Source organism: Homarus americanus, unplaced genomic scaffold (genome assembly GCF_018991925.1).
Source record: "Homarus americanus isolate GMGI-L3 unplaced genomic scaffold, GMGI_Hamer_2.0 scaffold74, whole genome shotgun sequence".
Taxonomy (NCBI): Eukaryota; Metazoa; Arthropoda; class Malacostraca; order Decapoda; family Nephropidae; genus Homarus; species Homarus americanus.
The window spans coordinates 6,116,881-6,141,235 of record NW_024716951.1 but is presented as its reverse complement, the minus strand read 5'-3'; the positions used below and the strand labels follow the sequence as shown (position 1 = coordinate 6,141,235).

At 47.8% G+C, this 24,355-nt stretch overlaps 1 protein-coding gene across 1 annotated transcript in view; it reads left to right on the top strand.

Annotated features, from left to right (window-relative positions):
* The window catches only part of LOC121858730 (vesicular glutamate transporter 1-like), a 131,946-nt gene extending 118,251 nt beyond the window's left edge, over nucleotides 1–13,695 (top strand). The window contains exons 13-16 of the mRNA XM_042355353.1: nucleotides 4,539–4,666; nucleotides 11,704–11,853; nucleotides 12,490–12,687; nucleotides 13,178–13,695. Coding sequence (XP_042211287.1) covers nucleotides 4,539–4,666; nucleotides 11,704–11,853; nucleotides 12,490–12,687; nucleotides 13,178–13,321 — 620 coding nt within the window. The 3' untranslated portion in view covers nucleotides 13,322–13,695. The remainder of the gene's footprint in view (nucleotides 1–4,538; nucleotides 4,667–11,703; nucleotides 11,854–12,489; nucleotides 12,688–13,177) is intronic.
* The last annotated feature ends 10,660 nt before the right edge of the window (nucleotides 13,696–24,355 follow it).

Genomic DNA, 24,355 nt, shown 5'->3' with positions numbered 1-24,355 from the left:
ATATCGATACGTCTCTAAATCCAATTACAACTCCCGGTAATCAAATCTGTCCTCCTCCTAATAGCAATATTCACAGCGGCAAATCCGGACACAGGGAAATTTGCCAAGTTTCCGAACATTCAAATACCGGATATTCGAATGTGGGGAAACTCCGATTCTTTGATATTTTGATGTTTAGAAGGTCCCGAATATTACAGTGAATGTTGATGGTTGTATGTGGGAGCTTCATCATTCTGAAATCTGAAGTCGATAACGTAGCACACATAAAGGTGTTCGTATTGAGGCTTTTAGACCTTTCAAATGGCCCCCTTCCCCTTCCTTACCCTTCTTCTTGCCCCTACCCCTTCCCCTTCCTCTTCTTCTTGCCCCTCCCCTTCCTCTTGCCCCTCCCCTTCCCTTCCTCTTCTTCTTGCCCTACCCTTCCCTTCCTCTTCTTCTTGCCCTCCTTCCCCTTCCTCTTCTTCTTGCCCTCCCCTTCCTTCCTCTTCTTCTTGCCCTCCCCCACCCTTCACTCTCATTCGTGCCCATTTCCATCCCTCTCCTTCTTTCCCTTCCCCCTCCTTCTCATTTTTGTCCCTCCCCCTCCCTCTTCTTCTTGCCCTTCCCTTCCCTTTCTTTCTTTTCACTCCCTCCCCTTTTCCCCTCTATCACCCTCCATCCCTCTTCTTCCTACCCCCTTACCCCTTCTTCCCTTCATTCACCTGTCTGAGTTCTGTCTCCCCGTTCTACCCACCCTTCCTTTCCTTTTCCTTCCATCCCTCACTCTCCCTTTTCCTTCCCTCCCTCCCTAACCTTCCTTCACCCTTCTCTACTCCCTAAAAACTATTCACAGACAACAACAACAACAGCAAACTAGGAGGGAAGGAGAGAGGTAGAAGAGGATAGGAGAGGGAAATGGGAGGGGAGAGGGAGGGGGAGAAAGGGAGGGAGGTGGGAGAGAAGAGGGAGGTGGGGAGGAGGGAAGGTGGGAGGAGAGAGGAAGAAAAGGAGGGTAGGAGGAGAGAGGATAGAAAAATAGAAGGAGAGAGGGAAATGAGAGAGGGAGGTAAGGAAAGGGGAGTGTGGCGCCTCCCTTAATGTTCAAACTAAGAAAACTCACATCATTGAAGGCTTGAAATTCCATCATCGATTAACTTGTACTCTCGCTTGATTAAGAGTCTTTTGTACAGGAGCTGTGTGGTGTTCCGGCCCATTGGTTGGTGGCGGCAGTTCTCTTTATTACCGGGAGATTACTGCCCTCTGTATCCTGGTGTGAGCTGTTGTCTTGGTGTGGTGGAGGGGACGGAGGGAGGGAGGGTTATGTTGTGGTGTGTGGTTGTTGTGGTGGAGGGAGGGAAGAGGGTTGTAGTAGGGTTATGTTGAGGTGTGTGGTTGTTGTGGTGGAGGGAGGAAGGAGGGTTATGTAGGGTTATGTTGTGGTGTGGTTGTTGTGGTGGTAGTGGGGGAACAAGGTATGGTAGTGGTTGTGATTTGACTGTTAAAGGTTATCGATGAAAGAAAGGATAAAGAAAGTCAATGGAAATGGACGATCAGAAGTCGCTTGGAGGAGAGAGGGGTGGGTGGAGGAGGAGGAGGGAGGTGGAGCAGGAAAGGGGGGTGGATGGAGGAGGAGGAGGAGGAGGAGGAGGAGGTGGAGGAGGAAAGGGGTGGATGGAGGAGGAGGAAGAGAGGAGATGGAGGAGGAAAGGGGTGGATGGAGAAGGAGTGAGGAGAGGAGGTGGAGGAGGAAAGGGGTGGATGGAGAAGGAGGAGGAGAGGAGGTGGAGGAGGAGAGGAGGTGGAGGAGGTAAGGGATGGATGGAGGAGGAGGAGGATGGAGGAGAGTGGAAGGCTGGAGAAAGGATAGTGAGTGGCTGAACTATTCTGTTAATTAAGAATAGTGTCTGGATAGTTAGGCCTTAATGGTTATATTGTTGTTGTTGTTGCTATTTTTGTTTATGTTAATGTTGTTGTTTTGGTTAGGTTAGTTTTGTTGTTGTTGTAATAATAACTCACTCTCTCTCTCTCTCTCTCTCTCTCTCTCTCTCTCTCTCTCTCTCTCTCTTTCGCTCCTCCTTTCTTCCTCTCCCTTTTACGTCCCTCCTCCTTCCTTCTCCCTCTTTCCTTCCTTCCCCCTCCCCCATTTCTCTCTCCTTCCCCCTCCTTTATTCTCCCTTCTCCTCCCCTTCTCTCCCTCCTTCTCCTCTCTCCTTCCTTCTCTCTCCCTGTCTCTCCTTCCTTCTCCCTCACTCTCCCCTACCCCTCCCTCCTTTCCCTCCTTTCTCCTTCCTTTCCTCCTTCTCCCTCCCCCTCTCTCCTTCCTTTCCCCCTTCTCCCTCCCCCTCTCCCCCCTTCCGCCCTCTCCCAGGAGTGACTGTATCACTGTTATCAAGATCAACACGCCAGCCTCCCAAGCTTTCCCAGGGAGGAGGAGGAGGAGGAGGAGGAAGAGGAGAGGAAGGAAAGATGTAGGGCAGGAGGGGAGAGGAGAGAGAAAGAAGAGAGAAGGGAAGGGTAAGAGGGGAGGGGAAGGGAGGGGAGGAGAGGGGGAAGGGAGGGAAGGGGAGGAGAGGGGGAAGGGAGGGAAGGGGAGGAAAGGGGGAAGGGAGGGAAGAGGAAGGAAAGATGTAGGGCAGGAGGGGAGAGGAGAGAGAAAGAAGAGAGAAGGGATGGGTAAGAGGGGAGGGGAGGGAGGAGAGGGGGAAGGGAGGGAATGGGAGGGAAGGAGTGGAGAGGGGAGGGGAGGGAAGGACGCTGGGGTGAAATCCATTTGATGAAATCTTTTATCAAGTTGGTGAGGTTCCCAGGGGAGTGAAGTTTCAAGTGGGAACTCTTCCTCCTCCTCCTGCTCCTCCTCTTCCACCCCCACCTCCTCCTCCTCCTCCTGGTGCAGTAATGGTTCGTGGGGTCACATTAAGGCTGGTGATGGTGGAGGCAGAGCGCCCTTGATCCCACATCTCCGGGTCATGACCTTGCATCTTAATATTTTTAAAGTTACCATCTCCAGCCTCCACCCTAACAGCGCCCCCAGGGTCCACCCGAACGAGGATCAAGGGCCAGGAGGTCAGCTAGGGTTAGGACTTGATTTTTAAGGTCAGGTCAAGTAGGGTTAATTACGTCCTGAGGTGGAGTGTTAGGTCAGTCTGGGTAATAGAAATATTGGAATAATAATAATAATAATAATAATAATAATAATAATAATAATAATAATAATAATAATAATAATAATAAAAATAATAATAATATCCTTTACATGAATCGGATCTAAGTTTAAGGGGTTGTACAGGGGTGAGAAGGCGCTTGAGGTGGACCGGACCCAAACGAGGCCTAGGGTCGCCAGGTCCCTAAATCAGGGGAAGATGTTATAGGGTGTTGGGGGATATTCCCTAAGGCTCGGGGGACAATCTGTATAATGCACTGAGACCATTACCACTATGGTTCACATGCAATGGTCATAAATTGACCGGGGAAGAAGGAGGGGGAGGATGAGGGGAAGAAGAGAGGAGGAAGGGGGAAGAAAGAGAGAGAAGATAAAAAAAGAAGAGGAAGGGAAAGAGGAGAGAAAGAAGGGAGGAGAAGAATGAAGGAGAGAAATAAGGAGGAGAAAGGAAAGAAAGAAAGGGGGAGAAAAGGGGAGAAAGGAGGATGGAAGGGAAGGGGGAAGAGGGAGGAAGGAGGAGGAAGGAAACACTCACCCAACTGTGACCTTAATAGAATACTGGTGGAAGACAATTGAGCGTAATAAGGAAGATATTGGATAAGGGAGGGAGGAAGTGGAGGAGGAGGAGGAGGAGGAGGAGGAGGAGGAGGAGGAGGAGGAGGAGGATTGTGTGGACACTCTTTGTACACCGCCAGACGGACGAACAGACGAACATTACCTATGAGTCGCGGTGAGTTAAAGCGCTTTTACTTCCTTCCTTCCTTCCTTCTCTCATAACCCCATAACCCTTCTTCCCTCCCTCATCACCTCACACCCCCTCTCCCCTCCCTTTACACCCCATATCCTCCTCCTCTTCCCTGCCCTTTCTAAACTCCCCCTAGGGATTTTATTTTGCTCAAAGTCTTCAAGTTGTACCCTTCCCTTCCCTTCCCTTCCCTTCCCTTCATCCATCTTTCCTCCTTTCCCTTTCCTCTCTTACTTCTCCCTTCCTTGACCCCTTCTTCCCTTTCGTCTATCCATTTCCACCTCCTCTCCCTTTTTTCGTGTATCCCTTCCCTCTCCCTTATTTTGTCTTCCGTCTCTTCTCCTCATTTTCCCTTTTCTTCATTTTCTTCCTCTTTCTAAGGGGTTCAGTAGTCCATTTAACCTCCTCCATCTCTTCTTCCTCCACCTCCTCTTCTTCTTCCTCCTTCTCCCTCTCCTCCTCCTCCTCCTCATCCTCCACTTCCTCTTCCTCTTTAGTGTTAAAATCCTCTAGTAATCCTTTTAAAAATCTTCAATTAATCCGTTTAAATCCCAAGGTTCCATTATTTTTCCCCTTTAAATCCCAAGTGTTCAGTAATCACTTTTAAATCCTCCTAAAAGGTTCAATAACTAATCCTTTTTTACTCTTCCACAGGATTTAATGTTAATCACTTGGACATCGCCCCACGTTATGCATCTATCCTGATGGGCATTAGCAACGGCTTTGGTACTCTGAGTGGCATGATCTGTCCTATCGTTGTCGAGGAGTTCACGAAGAATAACGTGAGTATATGTTAAGTGCGTTGGTGTGAATACATGTTGAGTGCGTTGGTGTGAGTACATTTTGAGTGTGTTGGTATGAGTATGTATTGAGTGCGTTGATTTAAGTTTATATTGAGTACGTTGATGTGAATATATGTTGAGTGTGTTCAAGTGAGGGCATGCTGAGTGCGTTTGCGGTCTCTTACTGCGGAGTACATGCACTCTTATTTATTTTGAGTGTAAAGTTTTATTACCTGTTAGGGTGAATGTGTATGATTTACTGAGTACAAGTACCACCTGTGTGTGTGTGTGTGTGTGTGTGTGTGTGTGTGTGTGTGTGTGTGTGTGTGTGTGTGTGTACTACTTACAATACTCCGGCGGACTTAAATATACACACACACACACACACCTCATCTGGCTGTGTCGGCTCGTGTGTACACCTGTCTGAATGTGTGCGTGTGCATGTGTGTGTGTGTGTGTGTGTGTGTATGTCTTTGTGTGTGTGTGTGTGTGTGTGTGTGTGTGTGTGTGTGTGTGTGTGTACCCGGGCAGACACAAACACACTCACTCACACCCGCAAATACGGTAAATCCCCACTGATCCGCCCACTGGCCGCCCGCTCACGCCCACACGCCCCACACCATAATGTAACCCCCTTGTAACAGCGCTTTTTACGGGTCGCATTGTGGCTCTGGTTACCGGGAGGTACTGACGTAGGGAGGAGAAGGAGGGGTAGGGAGGGGAGGGGTAGAGAGAGGGAGAGAAAGAGGGAGATAAGGAGTAAGGGAGGAGAGAACGGAAGGAGAAGAGGAAGGGAGAGAAAAGAAGAACAAAAGAGATGAGGAGGAGGAAGGAGGAGGAGGAACTGGTAGTATGGTGGTAGTTGTTGTGGTAGGAATAAGGATGAATGGTGGTAGTTGTGGTTGTCGTAGCAGAAAGTAGTGTCAAGTATGATTGTGGTGGTTGTAGTTGTAAAAGATGATTTGGTTTAAAGCGGTTGTGGTTGAGTGTGGTAGTAGAGTAAGGTCGCGTAGTGGTGATAGTTGTAGTGGTGGTAGACGAGTGTGGTAGTGGTGGTAGACGAGTGTGGTAGTGGTGGTAGACGAGTGTGGTTATGGTAAGAGACGGTGTAGGAGGTGAAAGAGACAATTAATGTTTGGAATCCGTTAGGTTAGGTTAGGTTTTATTGGCACGCACGTAAACAAAAGCCAATGATTTATCAGCCCTGTCCATTAAAATCTTCCAGACATATTAAATCATAACACAGGGTCGATAATGTACACACCCATAAGAGTTAAAGTCTCCCAGGTGTCGTGATGTGTGTGTGTGTGTGTGTGTGTGTGTGTGTGTGTGTGTGTGTGTTTGTGTGTTTGTGTACGCTGCCATCTGGTGCCCTTCCCTACATCCCCCTTCTCTCTCTCTCTCTCTCTCTCTCTCTCTCTCTCTCTCTCTCTCTCTCTCTCTCTCTCTCTCGTCGCCATAGCAACTTAGTTTGTTTACAAAAGTTGCCAACATCGATTGCCTCCCATACAGTATATACACAGTTCCGGGCTGAGGTTCTGAAAACACCGGAGGTTAAAAAAAAAGAAATTATATATATAGAGAGAGAGATATATATCCACGCAGAGTAAAGACGATGTTTAGGTGTGTGTGTGTGTGTGTGTGTGTGTGTGTGTGTGTGTGTGTGTGTGTGTGTGTGTGTGTGTGTGTGTGTGTGTGTGTGTGTGTGTGTGTGTGTGTGTGTGTGTGGAGAGAGAGAGTTATAATGCACCTGATGAACTGTGTTACGTGACCCACAGCAGGCAGGTTCCGGACTAGTTAAGATTCATGTGTTAATTTTTATTATTTTTTTTTTCCTGGAAGAATAAAAAACCCATATCATTATGTTTAAAGTCTCGGAGTAGTTTGGACGCCATATTGCCTTGAGATAAGACAAACCATTAATTTATTTTTCAAGTCCCTGTGTAATTTCGGTGTTAATTTTTGTACCTATATCGTTATATATACACACACCCTTTGACAGCCGACAACACACTGACCTCCCCACTGTCGTCTTCAGGTTGATATATAGTCCTCCTCTGCCCATGGGAGTTGCCAGATATGTAATTTTGGCAACGTTTATATATTATTTAAAAGACAGTGAATCATGTTGCTGATTTTGGTAATTTGGTTCAATTAATTATAAGTTCCAAATTGTGGGAGGAAAAATTTAGGAGGATGACATGTTAAGAAACTCTACCTAACCTAACCTAACTTAACCTAACCTGACTCTAATATAGTACATTTCCAGTACTAATTACACACACACACACACAATATTTTTTCTGTTTTATAAGAATATCGTATCAGGAGTGAATTTGTCTGTCCTGGTCGGGTAACACCAGTCTGTCATGGTCGGGTGGCACGAGTTTGTCATGGTCGGGTGGCACGAGTCTGTCATGGTCGGGTGGTACGAGTCTGTCATGGTCGGGTGGCAGGAATCGTGTAAGGTAAACTTTTCCAATTTTCCACACCTGCCATTGTTGAATTTAGAAGCTGTGAAAGGGGGCGAGAGAGGAAGGGGAGAGGAAGGAGGAAGGGAGGGGAGGAGAGGAAGGAGGGAGGGGAGGGGGAGAGGAGAAAAGGAAGGAGGAAGGGAGAGGAAGGAGAAAAAGGAGGAAGGGGAGAGGGAAGGAGGAGTGGGAAGGAGAAAGGGGTAGAGGGAAAGAGGAAAGGGAAGGAGGAAGGGGAGAGAGAAGGAGGAAGGGGGGAGGAGGAAGGGGTAGAGGGAAGGAGGAAGGGGGTAGAGGGAAGGAAGAAGAGGAAAGAAGGAAAGGGAGGAAGGAATGGGATGGGGGAGAGAAGAGAGGAAATTTTTATCAGTTTTGTAAGGAAAGAAATTATATAACTGATGAAGTTTGCAAATTATTTTTTTTCTTTAAATTTACGGAACAAATTATTACTTTTTTTTACGAGATAAATATAATATTGTCCAGTGTTAATTAATATTACCTTAATTATTATACCTGCAGTTAATTAGTATTCAGGGTAAAGGAGAAAATACTAATCACCACCATCAACCACCACTACTAACCACCATAACCACTATCCATTACCACCACCATTAACACCAACCAACCCCTCCAACCAGTAACCACCACCACCACCACCTACCACTTCCTCCATCACCACCACCTGCCACTACCACCACTTGCCACTACCTCCTCTACCACCACCACCACCACCACCACCTACCACTTCCTCCACCACCCTCCACCACCTGCCACTACCTCCTCTACCACCACCACCACCACCTACCACTGCCTCCTCTACCACCACCACCACCACCACCACCACCTACCACTACCTCCACGTACCACCAACAGTTACCACCAAAACCTACCTTCCAAATAATGCCACAGTCTACCACATATTACCTATACCTACTAAATTTAATTAATACACTCCAGGTACTTATAAACAACGCCATACAGTCCCTCTACACACACACACACACACACACACACATGTATACCTGAAGAAGACCTTGTAGGCGTCGTCATCGTGGTCGCGGATGTTGGCGCCAAGCCGACACGCGACGCGGCCGGGCGGGACTTAGCGGACTTAAGCCCCAGGAGGATATATCTAATTCCGCAGATTCACAGATACCCGCGTACCGAATTTGTTAAAGTAGAAAATGACACAGTTCCCCCGGGACACTCGCCTCTGTGTAAGTTCTCCCCTCCGCCGCCTGCTCGTCTGAGAACTCCCTCCTTCCCTCCCTCCCTCCCTCTTGCCCTCCCTCATTCCCTCCTTCCCACTCTTCCTACCTCCCCGCCCTCCACCATCACCCTCCCTCACTCTGCTTCTACTTTCTTTTTGCTTCGGATTAAATAGCGCAGATTTCGACAGACTTCATCTCTCCCCTGATGCTTTCACGGCTATAATACGGCGTTAGGGGAGATATATTTTTTTCCTTGTTGTGTTCTCTCACTCTCACGTTGAGGGGAGGAGGGAGGGGGAGAGGGGGGGGGGGTATAAAGAGAGGACCTCCTGGTTATCACGATCATCCTTTACAGCGCCGTGATGAAGTTCTTGGCGGGATGATCCAAAGTTTAGTTGGTGGTAAGATCAGGTTCCCACTGAGAATGGCTCGGAGGGTGTTTACAAGGGGATCCGGGAGCCACTGAATGTTACGTACGGCTCATTAGTTGAATGTTTCACGACGATGAGGAGGAGGAGGAGGAGGAGAAGGCAGAGAAGGGGGAGAGAAAAGAGGAGGAGGGGGAAGAGGGGGACCTACGTGGCCCTTTCAACATGCCGAGGTTTATCACTGGTGTTCTTCCGTGTGTCATTTTGTTTCGTCTACTTCACTACCGAGGGTGTTGACGTCGAACCTGTAGATGGTCCCGTGTGTGGCGTGTCCCTGAGGTGGTGAGGCATACATGGAGGGCAAAGGAAGTAGGGGAGAGGTAAAGAAGGGTGAGAGGGGTGGAAGAGGGCAGGTGGTGGGATAAGGAGAGGGGGGGTCAATATGGAATCGAGGGAGGGAGGGGGGGGAGGAGTACCTGTTGCTTCTCTGGCCTGGAGGGAGGTAGAGAGAAGATAAAGAGGAGGAGGTTTTATAATGAAGAAGGAAGGAAGCGTTGGAATGAGGAAAGGACGTTGGAATGGTAAAAAAAAGGATGCTGGAAAAGAGAAATTGGTTGAGGAATTGAAGTAGGAACGCTGGAATGGGATTTTGGATGAGAGAGAGAGAGAGAGAGAGAGAGAGAGAGAGAGAGAGAGAGAGAGGTTGACAATCTTAATGTATTGACTTCTCCTCTGTCTCCCCTATCCTCCCCACCTTCCCCCATCTCCCTATCCTCCCACCTTCCCCCATCTCCTGTCCTCTACACCTTCCCCCCCATCTCCTATCCTCCCCACCTTCCCCATCTCCCTCATCCCTCTACACCTTCCCCCATCTCCCTATCCTCTACACCTTCCCCCATCTCCCTATCCTCCACCCCCCCATCTCCCTATCCCTCCCCATCTCCCTATCCTCTCGTCTCCTTCCTCGTCCCATCTAACCCCACCCATTCCACGCCCACCTCTCCTCCCTCTCTCGCCTGCACCACCACCTCCAACCTGCACCACCACCTCCAACCTGCACCACCACCTCCAGCATGCACCACCACCTCCAACCTGCACCACCACCTCCAACCTGCACCACCACACCTCCAGCCTGCACCACCACTACTCCAGCCTGCACTACCACCTCCAACCTGCACCCCTTGCCCCAGTCTGCAGCCCCTTACTCCAGCCTGCACCCCCACTGCCCCAGCCTGCAGCCCCCCACTCCAGCCTGCACCACCACTCCCCCAGCCTGCACCACTATTGAAACTGAAAGATGAAAGGGCAGTGTGGTGGCCCCTGAGGCTGGAGGCTCAGTAGCGGGGGACAACCATTGATTTGACGGACTCCAGTCACCGTCACTGGCACTCACTGGCACCCTCTGGCACTCACTGGCATTTACTCTTTGTTACTGGCACGCACTCTTTCTCACTGGCACCCACTGGCACTCACTGGCACTTACTCTTTTTCGCTAGCACTCATTGGCACTCACTCTTTCTCATTGGCACCCACTGGCACTCACTGGCACTTAATCTTTCTCACTGGCACTCACTCTTTCTCACTGGCACCCACTGGCACTCACTGGCACTCACTCTTTCTCACTGGCACTCACTCTTTCTCACTGGCACTCATTCTTTCTCACTGGCACTCATTCTTTCTCACTGGCACCCACTGGCACTCTGGCACTTACTCTTTCTCACTGGCACTCACTCTTTCTCACTGGCACCCACTGGCACTTACTCGCTCTCTTTCGTACCCGGGCCCTGATCCCATTTTGATTGACTTAAGAAAAAACTAACCTAACCTAACCTAACCTAACCTAACCTGATTAAACCTTCTACTCGTATGTTTTACCTCACCTTTTCTTTTCCATCTTTCTGCCTCCATCTGTTACCTTTCTCTCCTGTTCCACATCTTTTCAGTCCCTCTTTTCCGCATACCTAATCCTTCATTTTCCTTTCTCTTATCCTTCCAGTCCCTTCTCTTCCCTTCCAATCCTTCCTCTTCCTATTCAATCCCTCTTTTCTGCCTTCCCATTCATTCTCTACCGTCCTGGCCAGTGTTTTCTTTCCACCTATTTATCTTTCTCGCTCCCAATTCCTTCTTCCTCCCTCTCTCTAAGCCTCCCTTACCCTCCCTTTCCCCTCTCTAAGCCTTCCTTCCCCTCACTTTCCCCTCTCCTACACAGGGCATGAAGTGGTGACGAGAAACAATAAGTTGAAGGTGTGTTTGCCGGACCGTCTTACGAGCGCTTGACAAACAATGCTAAGGGAAAGGGGAAGGAAGGGGAGAAGAGGGGCGGAAGAGGAGAAGGGAGAAGAAGGGACGGAAGATGAGAGGAATTGAAGAAACAGGAAAAGAGAGAGAGAGAGAGAGAGAGAGAGAGAGAGAGAGAGAGAGAGAGAGCTCGTACTATACAACTATTCGCCTCGACTCAGCTAGGTGGATAGACCCATCCAATCTGTTATTACTCCCTACTACTTTACTTCCCGTTTCTATTCTTTCCTCCTCTCTTTCCTCTCCTCTCTCATGGCAAAGTCATTTACCATTTTTATCATCATCATCATCATCATCATCATCATCATCATCATCATCATCATCTGGTTCACTTTACCTATGTATGTATGTATGTATGTATGTATGTATGTATATATGTATGTATGTATATGTTTACTTATGTATGAGAGTAGGTACTTGGTCTATCCCTGTACTAAACACTACGTTCTCTTCCTTCCACTAGACCCATGATTTACCCCTTCCACTAATCACTACTACTTGGTCTATCCCTTCCATAACCCATGCTCTACCCCTTCCACTAAACCCATGATCTACCCCTTCCACTAAACACAGGATCTACCCCTTCCACTAAACACAGGATCTATCCCTTCCACCAAACCCATGATCTACCCCTTCCACTAAACCCATGATCTACCCCTTCCACTAAACCCATCATCTACCCCTCACAGACAGCGGAGGAGTGGCAAGTGGTGTTCCTGGTAGCGTCTGTTATACACTTCCTCGGCATCATCTTCTACGGGATATTTGCTTCGGGGGAGCTGCAACCCTGGGCGGAACCACCCCCTGCAGACGAGTCCGAAGACGACCAATCTGTGAAGGTTAGTGACTGTGCTAGTGTGTGGAGGTTAGTGATCTTGCTAGTGTGTGGAGGTTAGTGGTTGTGCTAGTATGTGGAGGTTAGTGATCTTGCTAGTGTGTGGAGGTTAGTGGTTGTGCTAGTATGTGGAGGTTAGTGATCTTGCTAGTGTGTGGAGGTTAGTGATCTTGCTAGTGTGTGGAGGTTAGTGGTTGTGCTAGTATGTGGAGGTTAGTGATCTTGCTAGTGTGTGGAGGTTAGTGATCTTGCTAGTGTGTGGAGGTTAGTGACTGTGCTAGTATGTTAGAGGTTAGTATTCAGCAATAAATCAAACTAACACAGGGTAGACTGACTTAGAGTGACTCACTGAAAGAATTTTTGTGGTCAGAGGTGCATTGTGGGTGAGTTAGCTGCCAGGCGTCGTAGGATTATGGCAATACGTGTAATTTCCTTCCCAGTTTTGGTCACATAATGTCAACCCTCGCCATTAAGAAGAGTTAATAACGTTAAGTACCGAGTCTCAAGTCGTATTATAGCTATTGACAAAATGAATTAATAAAGGAGGACGATAATGATGTTTTGATTAATATCATTTAGAGTTTAGTGATGAGATAAAGTTAGTAATGATTAAATGATGTGGTTTGTTAATGTTGTACAGGAGACAACGCCAGCCGTGGGTGGTCCTGGTCAAGCTAACGGTAAGCTGGCCACGTATGGTACTATGGTCGGGGAGGCGGGGGTGGACGGCCAGACCTTCACGCAGGAGGGGTACACGCAGCAGCAGCAGCCGTCGACTCAACAGCCTTACACCCACCAACAACCACAGCTCGACTACGCACAACAACAACCACAACAGGTATGACAATATGACCACGTTCTTATAGTGATCCCAAACTACTGTTGTTATTATTAACCACACAGCCCCGTGATCACACACAGGTAGTGTTATCACCTGTGTTGTCTGTGTGTCTAGCGTCTTAACGTTTAGGTCTGATTGGTGATAAACGATTTCGGGGTCCTGAACAGTACAGTCTGTGGCTTCACTCTGCTTCTCTAATTTACATAATACATTAAATTTTTCTTGTGTTTATAATTACTGTATTATTATAATTGTTAACATTCCTGTACAAAACATAGAGTAGTTTAAGCCATGTTCCTTGTGGTCGTAGCTGCCACCTTAGGTAGTGAGGATTTTTGATGTTATATCTTTCTTGTATTAATGTCATACTTCGATAACCCCGATCTACTTGATGTGTGAAGTGATTATGTTACACCACATTTGTTATTGTTATTGTTGATGTTGTTTTTATTGTTGTTTTGTGTTATTGAGACTGTCGTTCCCCCAGGAGGCGACTGTTAACTACACGACGCAGAACCCACATAACCCCTTCGTCGCCGCCGTCCCCCCTACCAGCAACCCCTTCAGCGGGGGGTTCACCCAGGAAGCGGTGCAGCCCCCTCACGGCCAGTACACCCAGGGCCAGTACTAGCGAGGTCAACACACCCAACACGCTATACAAATCAGGGGTCATTATCATATCAAGGGCGAAAGCTACAGCCTTCAAGGACATTGTTTTGGTTTGCTGGAGGTGTCCAGATGGTCGCCAGGTACACTGCTTACCTGTGTTAGGTCATCCGCCACCACCAGAAGAGCATGAGAATACCGTGCTAGGATACTGCTAGGATTATGACTAGTTGTTCTAGTTCCTTCATCGCCTCTAGAGGGTCTAGCAGCTAACAAGAACATGTGTGTGTGTGTGCGATTATTAACTTCAAGATTGTTGAGGTATTCCTAGGTCATAATGTGTTCTAGGTCTCTCTCTCTCTCTCTCTCTCTCTCTCTCTCTCTCTCTCTCTCTCTCATTAGCATATTAAGCTGTGTTGTGTGTCAGGTCAGATGTACTGGTTGCCTACAGTAACTACCGCCTGCATGTCGTCCATGATGATGCCACAAGTGCATGGACTGTACTTCGAAACTCTTCCTCGGTTGTGTAGCTTCTCGTTCACCAAGACTTGGATGAAACATTTTTCAGACTTGTCCTAGGAACCAGTTCTAGGTGACTGCCACAAGTTGTAGGTACTAAACAGCTAGTTCTAGAGTGATAGAATGCACCAACAACAAGCTATTTGCTAGGTCAGTTGTAAATAGTTCTAGAACACTTGAAACGACATTAAAGGCACTGCAACACCTACAACCAATTACAATATAAAGCCACAGTTTGCTCTAGGTGCCCCAGGAGTGGTGTAGGAGACGCACAGTTGGTCTTTAGGGGCATGTAGTCCTCATCTGTGTTTAAGGAGTCCTTCACCTGTGATGAAGGTGTTTGGTGTAGGAGTCGTCGGGGCTGTGTTGGTGTCCTAAGCCTCTGACAGATGTTTGGACACGCGTGTTTTTTTTACCAGATCTGGACGAGTCTGTGTCAGTCCTATGAAGTATATTATTAAGGTACGAAACTGAAGCAATACTACAAAGAGCTAGTACAGTGTTAACACGGTATCACACGAGTATTCTATCTTGTACAATGTTGAGCTGAGTGAACTTGTGAAATATTGCAATGTATGATTTTTTCTAGACGATGAAATTACCCTTGGCAGTAGACAGGATCATTGAGGTATGGCCATTTTTATTTTATTTACTTTTTTGACAAACGAATAACTAATGCAATGTTGAGTTACTGTTCGTGTGATGAATTAATGGTAAACATATCCTGGGTTCTTTAAGATTCGTATAATAATTTTTCCTCTTAACTAGTGAATTAAAAAAAAGGCCTTTACTTACGGTAATATCTCAACGCTATTCCGATGCCAATATTTGACTGTTATTAACTGTGTCGCATTTTAACTGTGCCAATTAGAGCCAATCCTTAACTGTGCCTATTAGAGCCGTTCTTTCATCACTCGTTAGGAGGGAAAATGCACGAAACTTTCAGAGTCTGGACCCCGAAACTCTAAATTTCGTGATAGAACAATGACTGGGATTTTTTTTTTACGGGTGAAAGTAAACAAAGAAGACTGAGTGAGCCAGTTACCCCCCCTCCTCTTAATACAGCAGGTAGGGGAAGACTGTCACGTCACCAGTCTATGAGGCGAGAGGGTGAAGCTTCTTATTGTTGACTGACACCATTTACACAAGACGATAAAGGAATTTGGCGATAAATAATTAACAACAAATATGAAAGCGACATCAGATCTATGGAGTCTTTTATACCATGGGTTAAGTGTGTCATGGGTTAAGTGTGTCATGGGTTAAGGGTGTCATGGGTTAAGGCAGTCATGGGTTAAGGGTGTTATGGATTAAGGGTGTTATGGGTTAAGGGTGTCATGGGTTAAGGGTGTCATGGGTTAAGGGTGTCATGGGTTAAGGGTGTCATGGGTTAAGGGTGTCATGGGTTAAGGCTGTCATGGGTTAAGGGTGTCATGGATTAAGGATGTCATGGGTTAAGGGTGTCATGGGTTAAGGGTGTCATGAGTTAAGGGTGTCATGAGTTAAGGGTTAAGGGTGTCATGGGTTAAGGGTGTCATGGGTTAAGGTTATCATGGGTGAACGAGATATTGTCATAAGCTGCGGTAGCGAGGAGAACATTGTAGCTTTAGGGTGATTAGAGATGGAGGAAAATTCCTTCACTCCGTCAGCCAATGAGTCAGTCAATTAGTCAGTCAGTAGAAATAGCCCACGTCAACACCAGTCAGCAAGGAGAGGGTACAGTAGACCTTACCACCACCTTTCAGTGTACAGTATATCATGTTTACATACTCACCTCATTATTTGTTTCTATAACCAAATGACAGCGTTTGAACATCTGGGTCTTTCAGGAGTTCAGATTCAGAGTCGGGTTCGTGAATTCATTTTCTTCTCTCTTTTAATCAGTGAGAGAGAACGCATCTAACTGTCCTTGATTCTCGGTACAAGATCCATGTTATTGATGCCAGGTTCTGCTTTCTAGGACCATAGACTTGTAGCCAGTTAGATGCGCCCTTTCACGTTATCAGTTATGGGAGGAATAACTTAATGTACAAGTGTTTGAGAATCCTTGTTTGGGTGTACAGTAGATATATATATGTGTGTGTGTGTGTGTGTGTGTGTGTGTGTGTGTGTGTGTGTGTGTGTGTGTGTTGAAGGAGAGATTTTAAGTCTGTTGTTGTTGTTGTTGTTATTATTTAAGTGATTGTACATAAATAGAAGGACTTGCTAGTATCTGGAACCTTAACTTATTTATCTTATCTTGGCCCTGATCTTGTTTGATTTAACTAGCCAAACATAACCAAATGTAACTTATCCTAGCTCACTCCCAAACCTAATTAAACGTAAGCTATGTCTAACCAAATCTAACCTACTTCCCCCCAAACCTAACTTAACCTAACTTAATCTAACATAATGAAATCCTTAACCAAACCTTTTCTCACCCAACCTAATTAAACTTACCCTAAACATTAGCTAAATTAACCTAACTTACCATGAACATAATTTAACCTAACCGACATTTTGTATATCCTAACTCCATCTAACTTGACCTTTCCATAACGTAACTTAATCAACTTAGGATGTTAATGGAAGGTTTTAAGTTAAGGTACGGTTCTGGTTATTAGTTTGGCTTCTAACTTAAATTATATTAACCGGATAATTGAGTACCGGATAATTTTTGTATGAGTAATAGTCTTATGAAAAGGTGTGTGTTTATTTAACCGGTGTCCAATATAGCGGGGGCTAGTTCCTTAACCCCTTTACCATGATCCCCTTACCTAATTTCCCTCCACCACACCCACCTAGCCCACCTCCATCCACTGCCTCTACCTAGCCCGCCTCCTTCCACTACACCCACCTAGCCCACCTCCATCCACTGACTCCACCTAGCCCACCTCCATCCACTGACTCCACCTAGCCTACCTCCATCCACTGCCTCCACCTAGCCCACCTTTAACCATGTATACATCTCACTTAGCCCACCACCGACCCATGTATGCTCTCCACCTATCCCACCTGTACCCATGTATTCTGAATACTCTCCGCCTAGCCCACCACCGACCCATGTATACTGTCCACCTAGCCCACCACCTGCCCATGTATACCCACCACCTACCCATGTATACCCACCACCTACCCATGTATACCCACCACCTACCCATGTATATTCTCAACTTACCCATGTATACCCACCACCATTACCACCATGTATGCCCACCACCTGCCACACATTCTCCACTTATCCATGTATACCCACCACTTACCATGTATACTCTCCACCTGGCCCACCACCTACCCATGTATACTCTCCCTAGCCCTACCCTACCCATGCCAAGCACCCACCACACCCTGTATACCCACCTGCCCATGCATACCCACCACTTGCCCATGTCATGCTCTCCACCTGCCCCACTACCCATGTAACACCCACCACCTGCCCATGTATATATCCCACTATCACCACCTACCCATGTATACTCTCCACCTACTGTGCCCACCACCTGCCCATGTATACCCCACTACCCATGTATGCCCCACCTGTGTATACTCCTCCACCCAGCCCACTACTTACCCATGTAACACCCACCACCTGCCCATGCTCACCTAGTCACCACCTACCCATGTATACTCCACCTACCCATGTATACCCACCACCTACCCATGTATACCCACCACCTACCCATGTATACCCACCACCTGCCCATGTATACCCACCACCTACCCATGTATACCCACCACCTGCCCATGTATACTCTCCACCTAGCCCACATCGACCTATGTATACTTGACCTCGTCCTGGTAATACCACACCATCCCGATGTCCAAGTGCTTCCTGTACGTATGTCAAGTAATATGTAAGTGTACGACATTGGCAGTACTCAAGCCATGACCTTCGGGGGTAGACTGTGTGACCTTTGACCTCTGCTTCTTTTATTTTATGGTCTCTAATCTACTCTAACCTAACCTGGTTTAATCTGACCTAACCTAACTTAATCTAACCTGATCTAACCAAATTTAACCTGTTCTAATCTAACTAATCTATTTTCACTATTTTAACCTTCTTTTAACACTTCCTGGTGAATTTAACAAGTAAATTATTACACGGGGGAGTTAATCTTTTAATCATTTATCACGTTTAATTTATTATTTTTACTTTTGTTAACTATTTTGCTAAGATGACATTGTTCTAATCTGTTACTTGTATATCATGTGCGATACCGTATACAATATATTTCACTGATTTTCTATATATCGTATCGTCATATATTTCAAGGGATGTCTAAATTATTTCAAAATATATATCTAACATAACAATATATATTCAGTGTTTGTGATATTCTTCAATAAATATTTCCTTGTCGGTGGAGTTGATATTTGTTGTTGTTGTTGTAGTTGATTGATTCAGTAAGACCTTTGCTTATACTGTATATTTTGAAGCATCTTGTACTTACCTAATACACATCCTCCTCCTTAGACATACTCATACAGCCTGTGGATCTTCCTTAATACACTGTATGAATCTTTACTCTCATACATCATACATTCTAACTCATGATATTGTATTTGACTGTATTCTTTTCCATGTATACTTGTAATTAGTTTGTATTAATATTATGGGTACTTTTCTCCATTGGCTGTCGAGTATGTTGCATTCTTCTTCAACCTTACCAACACTGACTACTTAAACACAGAATTTTGGTTGCTATGATCAAAAAACAAACAGATTACTGATCAGAATACAAACTTAAAATACACTGTAGTTTACATTGTAGGTAATAAAGACATCTCTGCTTATCAAACTACAGGTCAACGTAATGTAGTTTTCTGTAACGTTGCCAGATGTTGATTTAGTCCGAATCTGGCTCCTAGGTAAACCCAGACCCTCACAATGGATTGATTTCATTGGACCATTACTTAGCATTGGGCGCCGGGGTCTTCGATGCTTGAGATGTGAGTTAGAACATGCACTCAACAGTACCCAGGCCTATGATATCTTTTACTATTCACTCTCACGATATACACTCATACACCCCTTAACCCTCTACTATACCTGCTACCACCCTCACCACCCCCGGCAACCCATCAATAATCTCTACTCTTCCCTTACAAATAACTTACCCTCCTCCCGCTCCTCTCCCCGCTTACCCTCTCCCCGCTTACCCTCTCCCCGCCACCCTCTTCCCGTTTACCCTCTGCCCGCTTAACAATCCCTCGCTTACCCTCTCCCCCTTACCCTCTTTCCCACGCTTACCTTTTCCCACTTACCCCTCCCCTTACCCTCTCCTTACCCTCTCCCCCGCTTACCCTCTCCCCGCCAACCTCTCCCCCACTTACCCTGTCCCCTTACCCTCTCTCCGCTTACCCTCTCCCCACTTACCCTCTCCCCCCTTAACCTCCTCTCCCCCCGCTTACCCTTTCCCTGCTTACCCTCTCCTGCCCTCTCCCCTTACCCTCTCCCTCCTTTCCCTCTCCTTACCCTCTCTCCGCGTACCATCTCCCCCTTCCCTCTTCCCTTAACCTCTCCCCTTACCCTTTCCCCTACCCTCTCCCTGTACCCTCTCCCCGCTTACCCTCTCCCTGCTTACCCCTGCCTCTGCTTACCCTTTGTACCACGAACACTCAATCCTGCAAGCACTGAATCCCCCACGAACACTGAATCCCTGCAAGCACTGAATCCCCGCGAACACTGAATCCCCTGCAACACTGAATCCCTGCAGGCACTAAATCCTCTGAACTCAATCCCCGCGAGCACTGATCCTGCAGCACTGAATCCCCGAGCATGAATCGAGCACTGAACCCCAGCACTGAATCCCTGCAAGCACTGAATCCCCCTGCAGGCACTAAATCCTCTGTGAGCACTGAATCCCCCGCAGGCACTGAATCCTGCAAGCACTGAATCCCCGCGCACTGAATCCCCTGCGACACTGAATCCCCGCGAGCACTGAATCCCCCAGCACTGAATCCCTGCAGGCACTAAATCCCTCTGCGAGCACTGAATCCCCCCGCGAGCACTGAATCACCGCGAACACTGATCCCCCCACCAGCACTGATTCCCCTGCAAGCACTGAATCCTCCGCGAGCACTGAATCTCCGCGAGCACTGAATCCTCCACGCGAGCACTGAATCTCCCACCAACACTGAATCCCCTGACGTGCCAGATCCCCTGCAGGCACTGAATCCTCTGCGAGCACTAATCCTCCGCAGCACTGAACTCCCACAGGCACTGATCCCCTGAAGCACTGAACCCCGCGTGCACGACCCTGCAGGCACTAAATCCTCTGCGTCACCGAATCCCGTGCACAGATCCCCTGCAGGCACTAAATCCTCTGCGTACACTAGATCCCCTGCGGCACCAGATCCCCTGCAGGCACTGAATCCCCCGCAGAGCACTGAATCCCCTGCGAGCACTGAACTCTCATGAGCACTGATTCTGCAAGCACTGAATCTCCATGAGCACTGAATCCCCAGCGAGCACTGAATCCCATGAGCACTGAATCCCAAGACTGAACTCTGCAGCACTAAATCCTCCAGAGCACTGAATCCCCACAGGCACTGAATCCTCCAGGACTAATCCCCTGCGAGCACTGAACTCCTGCAGCACTGAACCCCACGAGCACCGACCCTGCAAGCACTGAATCCCCATGAGCACTGAATCCCCGCGAGCACTGAATCCCCCATGAGCACTGAATCTCATGAGCACTGAATCCACTGCAAGCACTGAATCCTGCAGGCACTAAATCCCCATGACACTGAACCAGAACACTGAATTCCCCGCAAGCACTGAACCCCTGCAGGCACCGAACTCTCCATGAGCACTGAATCCCCAACGAGCACTGAACTCTGCGCACCGAACTCGCAGCACTGAATCCTCTGCGAGCACTGAACCCTGCAGCACTGAATCCTCCAAGCACTGAATCCCCAGTGCACTGAATCCCCTGCAGGCACTAATCCCTCCGTGAGCACTGAATCCTCTGCGAGCACTGAATCCCTGCAGCACTGAATCCCATGAGCACTGAACTCCTGCGAGCACTGAACTCCAGCGAGCACTGAACCCCCATGAGCACGCTGAATCCTCATGAGCACTGACCCCCAGCGAGCACTGAATTCCCAGCGAGCACTGAACCCATGAGCACTGAATCCCGCAGAGCACTGAACTCCACGAGCACTGAACTCCCAGCGAGCACTGAACCTCAAGCACTGAATCCCCATGAGCACTGAATCCCATGAGCACCGAATCCCATGAGCACTGAATCCCCGAGCATCAATCCCAGCGAGTACTGAATCCCCTGCAAGCACTGAATCGCGAGCACTGAATCCCCAGCACCAGAATCCCCGCGAGCACTGAATCCCCAGCAAGCACTGAACCCCGCGAGCACTGAATCCCCAGTAAGCACTGAATCCCCAGCGAGCACTGAATCCCCAGCGAGCACCAACCCCAGCGAGCACTGAATCCCCAGAGCACTGAACTCTAGCGGAGCACTGAATCGCCGTGAGCACTGAACTCTGCAAGCACTGAACTCTACGAGACACTGAATCGCCTGGAGCACTGAATCCCCAGCGAGCACTGAACCCCCATGAGCACTGAATCTCCGCAAGACCAACTCTGCAAGACTGAATCCCCCTGCGAGCACTGAATCCCTGTGAGCACTGAATCCCCTGCGAGCACTGAATTTAGAGCACTGAACTTCAGGAGCACTGACCTCTGCAAGCACCGAACTTCATGAGCACCGAACTCTGCGAGCACTGAATTCTCATGAGCACTGAACTTGCGTTCGAATTCCCCCATGAGCACTGAATCTGAGCACTTCCTCCGAAGTTCAAACTGCTGCAAGCACTGAATCCTCCATGAGCACTGAACTCTCATGCAAGCACTCCATTGAATCTCCCATGAGCACTGAATCTCCATTGAGCACTGAATCCTCCTTAAGCACTCCAAATCCGCTGCAGCACTGAACTTCATGAGCACTGACCCCTCGAGCACTGACTCCCTCGAGCACTTAACCTCCAAAGCACTAACCTCAAGCATTCAACCTCTATGAGCACTGAACTCCTCATGAGCACTGAATCCCCTTCAGAACACTGAATCCCCATGACAATTTAACTTTCTGTGAGCACTTTTCCTTGAGGACCTTCCATTACACTTCTTCACCTTCAAGCACTCCTTCACCTCACAATCCTCTCCATTAAGCACTCTCTATTGGTCTCTCCTTCAAGCACCTTACCAAGCCCTCCTCCATTGCACTTTTCACCTTTCACACTCTCCGTCACACTCCTTCACCTTCAAGCGCCTCCCTTCTTGAGCACCCTCTCCATTGAGCACTCCCTCTCCATTGAGCACTCTCTTGAGCACTCCTCTTTTGAGTACCTTCAAGCACCTTTCACCTTCAAGCACTCCCTTCCCATCAGTACCTCACCTTCAAGCACTCCTCTCCTTAAAGCACTCCTTCACCTTCAAGCACTCTCCATTAGGCACTCTTCACCTTCAAGTACTCTCTCAAGCACTCACCTTTCAAGCACTCCCTTCCATTAAGCACCTTCACCTTCAAGCATTCTCCCATTGAGCACACTCTTCCATTGAGCACTCTCTCCTTTGAGCACTCTTCCCTCCTTGAACACCTCTCTCCATTGAAGCTCTCCTTCAAGCACTCCTCCATTGAATTAGCACTTTCCCCATTGAACACTCTCCATTGAGCACTCCCTCTTCTTTGAGCACCCTTCCATTGAGCACTCTCCTCGATTGCCACCTCTTGAGCACTCCCTCCATTGAGCACTCCTCTTCTTTGAGCACTCTCCATTAAGCACTTTCCAAGCACTCTACACTTTCCATTGAGCACTCCTTCAAGCACTCCTCTCCATTGAGCACTTCTTGAGCACTCCTTCCATTGAGCACCTCCTTCAAGCACTCCTTCCACCTTTCAAGCACTCCTCTCCATTGAGCACTCCTCTTGAGCACTCCTCCATTGAGCACCTCTCCCATTAACACTCCTCTCAAGCACTCCTTCACCTTCAAGCACTCCTCCATTGAGCACTCTCCTTCGAGCACTCTCCATTGACTTTGAGCACTTTCTGAGCACTCTCCATTGCCACTCCTCTCCTTCGCACTCCTTCACCTTCACACCTTCACCTTCAAGCATCTCCATTGAGCACTCTCCTTTGAGCACTCCCTCCACTGAGCACCCTCCATTAAGTACCTCCTTCGCCTTCCTTCAAGCACTCTCTCCATTGAGCACTCTCTTCATTGAGCACTCCTCTCCAATGAGCACCCTCTCCATTAAGCACTTCTCCTTCAAACACCTTCAAGCACTCTCCATTGAGCACTCCTCTCCTTGAGCACTTCCATTGAGCACTTCTTGAGCACTCCTCTCCATTACACTCTTCCTTCAAGCACTCCTTCTCGATTGAGCACTTCCCTTCGAGCACCTTCTTTGAGCACTCCTCCATTGTACACCTTCCTTCACACCTTCACCTTCAAGCACTCTCCATTGAGCACTCTTCCATTAAGCACTCTCCATTGAGCACTCTTCTTTGAGCACTTCCATTAAGCACTCTCCTTCTGCACTTCTTCACCTTCAAGCACCTCTCCATTGAGCACTCCTCCATTGAGCACTCCTTTTCAAGCACCTCTTCTTTGAGCACTCTCCATTAAGCACTCCTCTCCTCACACTCCTTCTCGATTGAGCACTCTCTTCTTTGAGCACTCTCTCCACTGAGCACTCCTTCCATTAAGCACTCTCCTTCAAGCACTCACCTTCAAGCACTTCTCCATTGAGCACTCTCTCCTTCAAGCAGTCCTTCACCTTCAAGCACTCCTCTCCCTTGAGCGCTCCGTCTCTTGAGCACTCTTCTTCATTAAGCATCGCCTTGAGGTCTGTCTCAAACACCCATTCAGTACGCTCACGCACTCCACTGTAATGCATACACTCTTCCTTCATGCACTTACTCTCCTTATGGTACGCACTCACCTAATGTACACACTTACTGTAATATACTGTACCACTCTCCCTAAAGCACGGAATTACCCTCATGCACGCATATAACCAAGTTTACGCACTTAACTAATGCACGCACTTACCCAATTGCTCGCACTTTTGCCACCGTACGCATTTACCCTAACGCACACACTTAACCTAATCCACGGTACTATCCTCATGCACGCACATACCTTAGTGCACGCACTTAACTAATGTACGCAATCTAATGCACGCACATACCCTAACGCATGCGCTACCAAACCACGGAATTTCCCTCATGCACGCACTTACCTCAATGCACGCACATATCATAATGCACGCACATACCTTAATGCACGCATTTTCTGTGATGAGCACACTTATCCTACCGCACGCACTTGCCTTAATGTACACTCTTTATCTAATTCACGCATTTTCGATAATGCACGCACTTACCCTAATGCACGCCCTTTAATGCACACATTTTCTCTAATTCACGCAATTTCCATAATGCACGCACTTAACATTATACACGCACTTACCCTCATGCATGCACTTACCCTCATGCACACACTTACCATAATACATGCACTCTCCTAATGCACGTACTT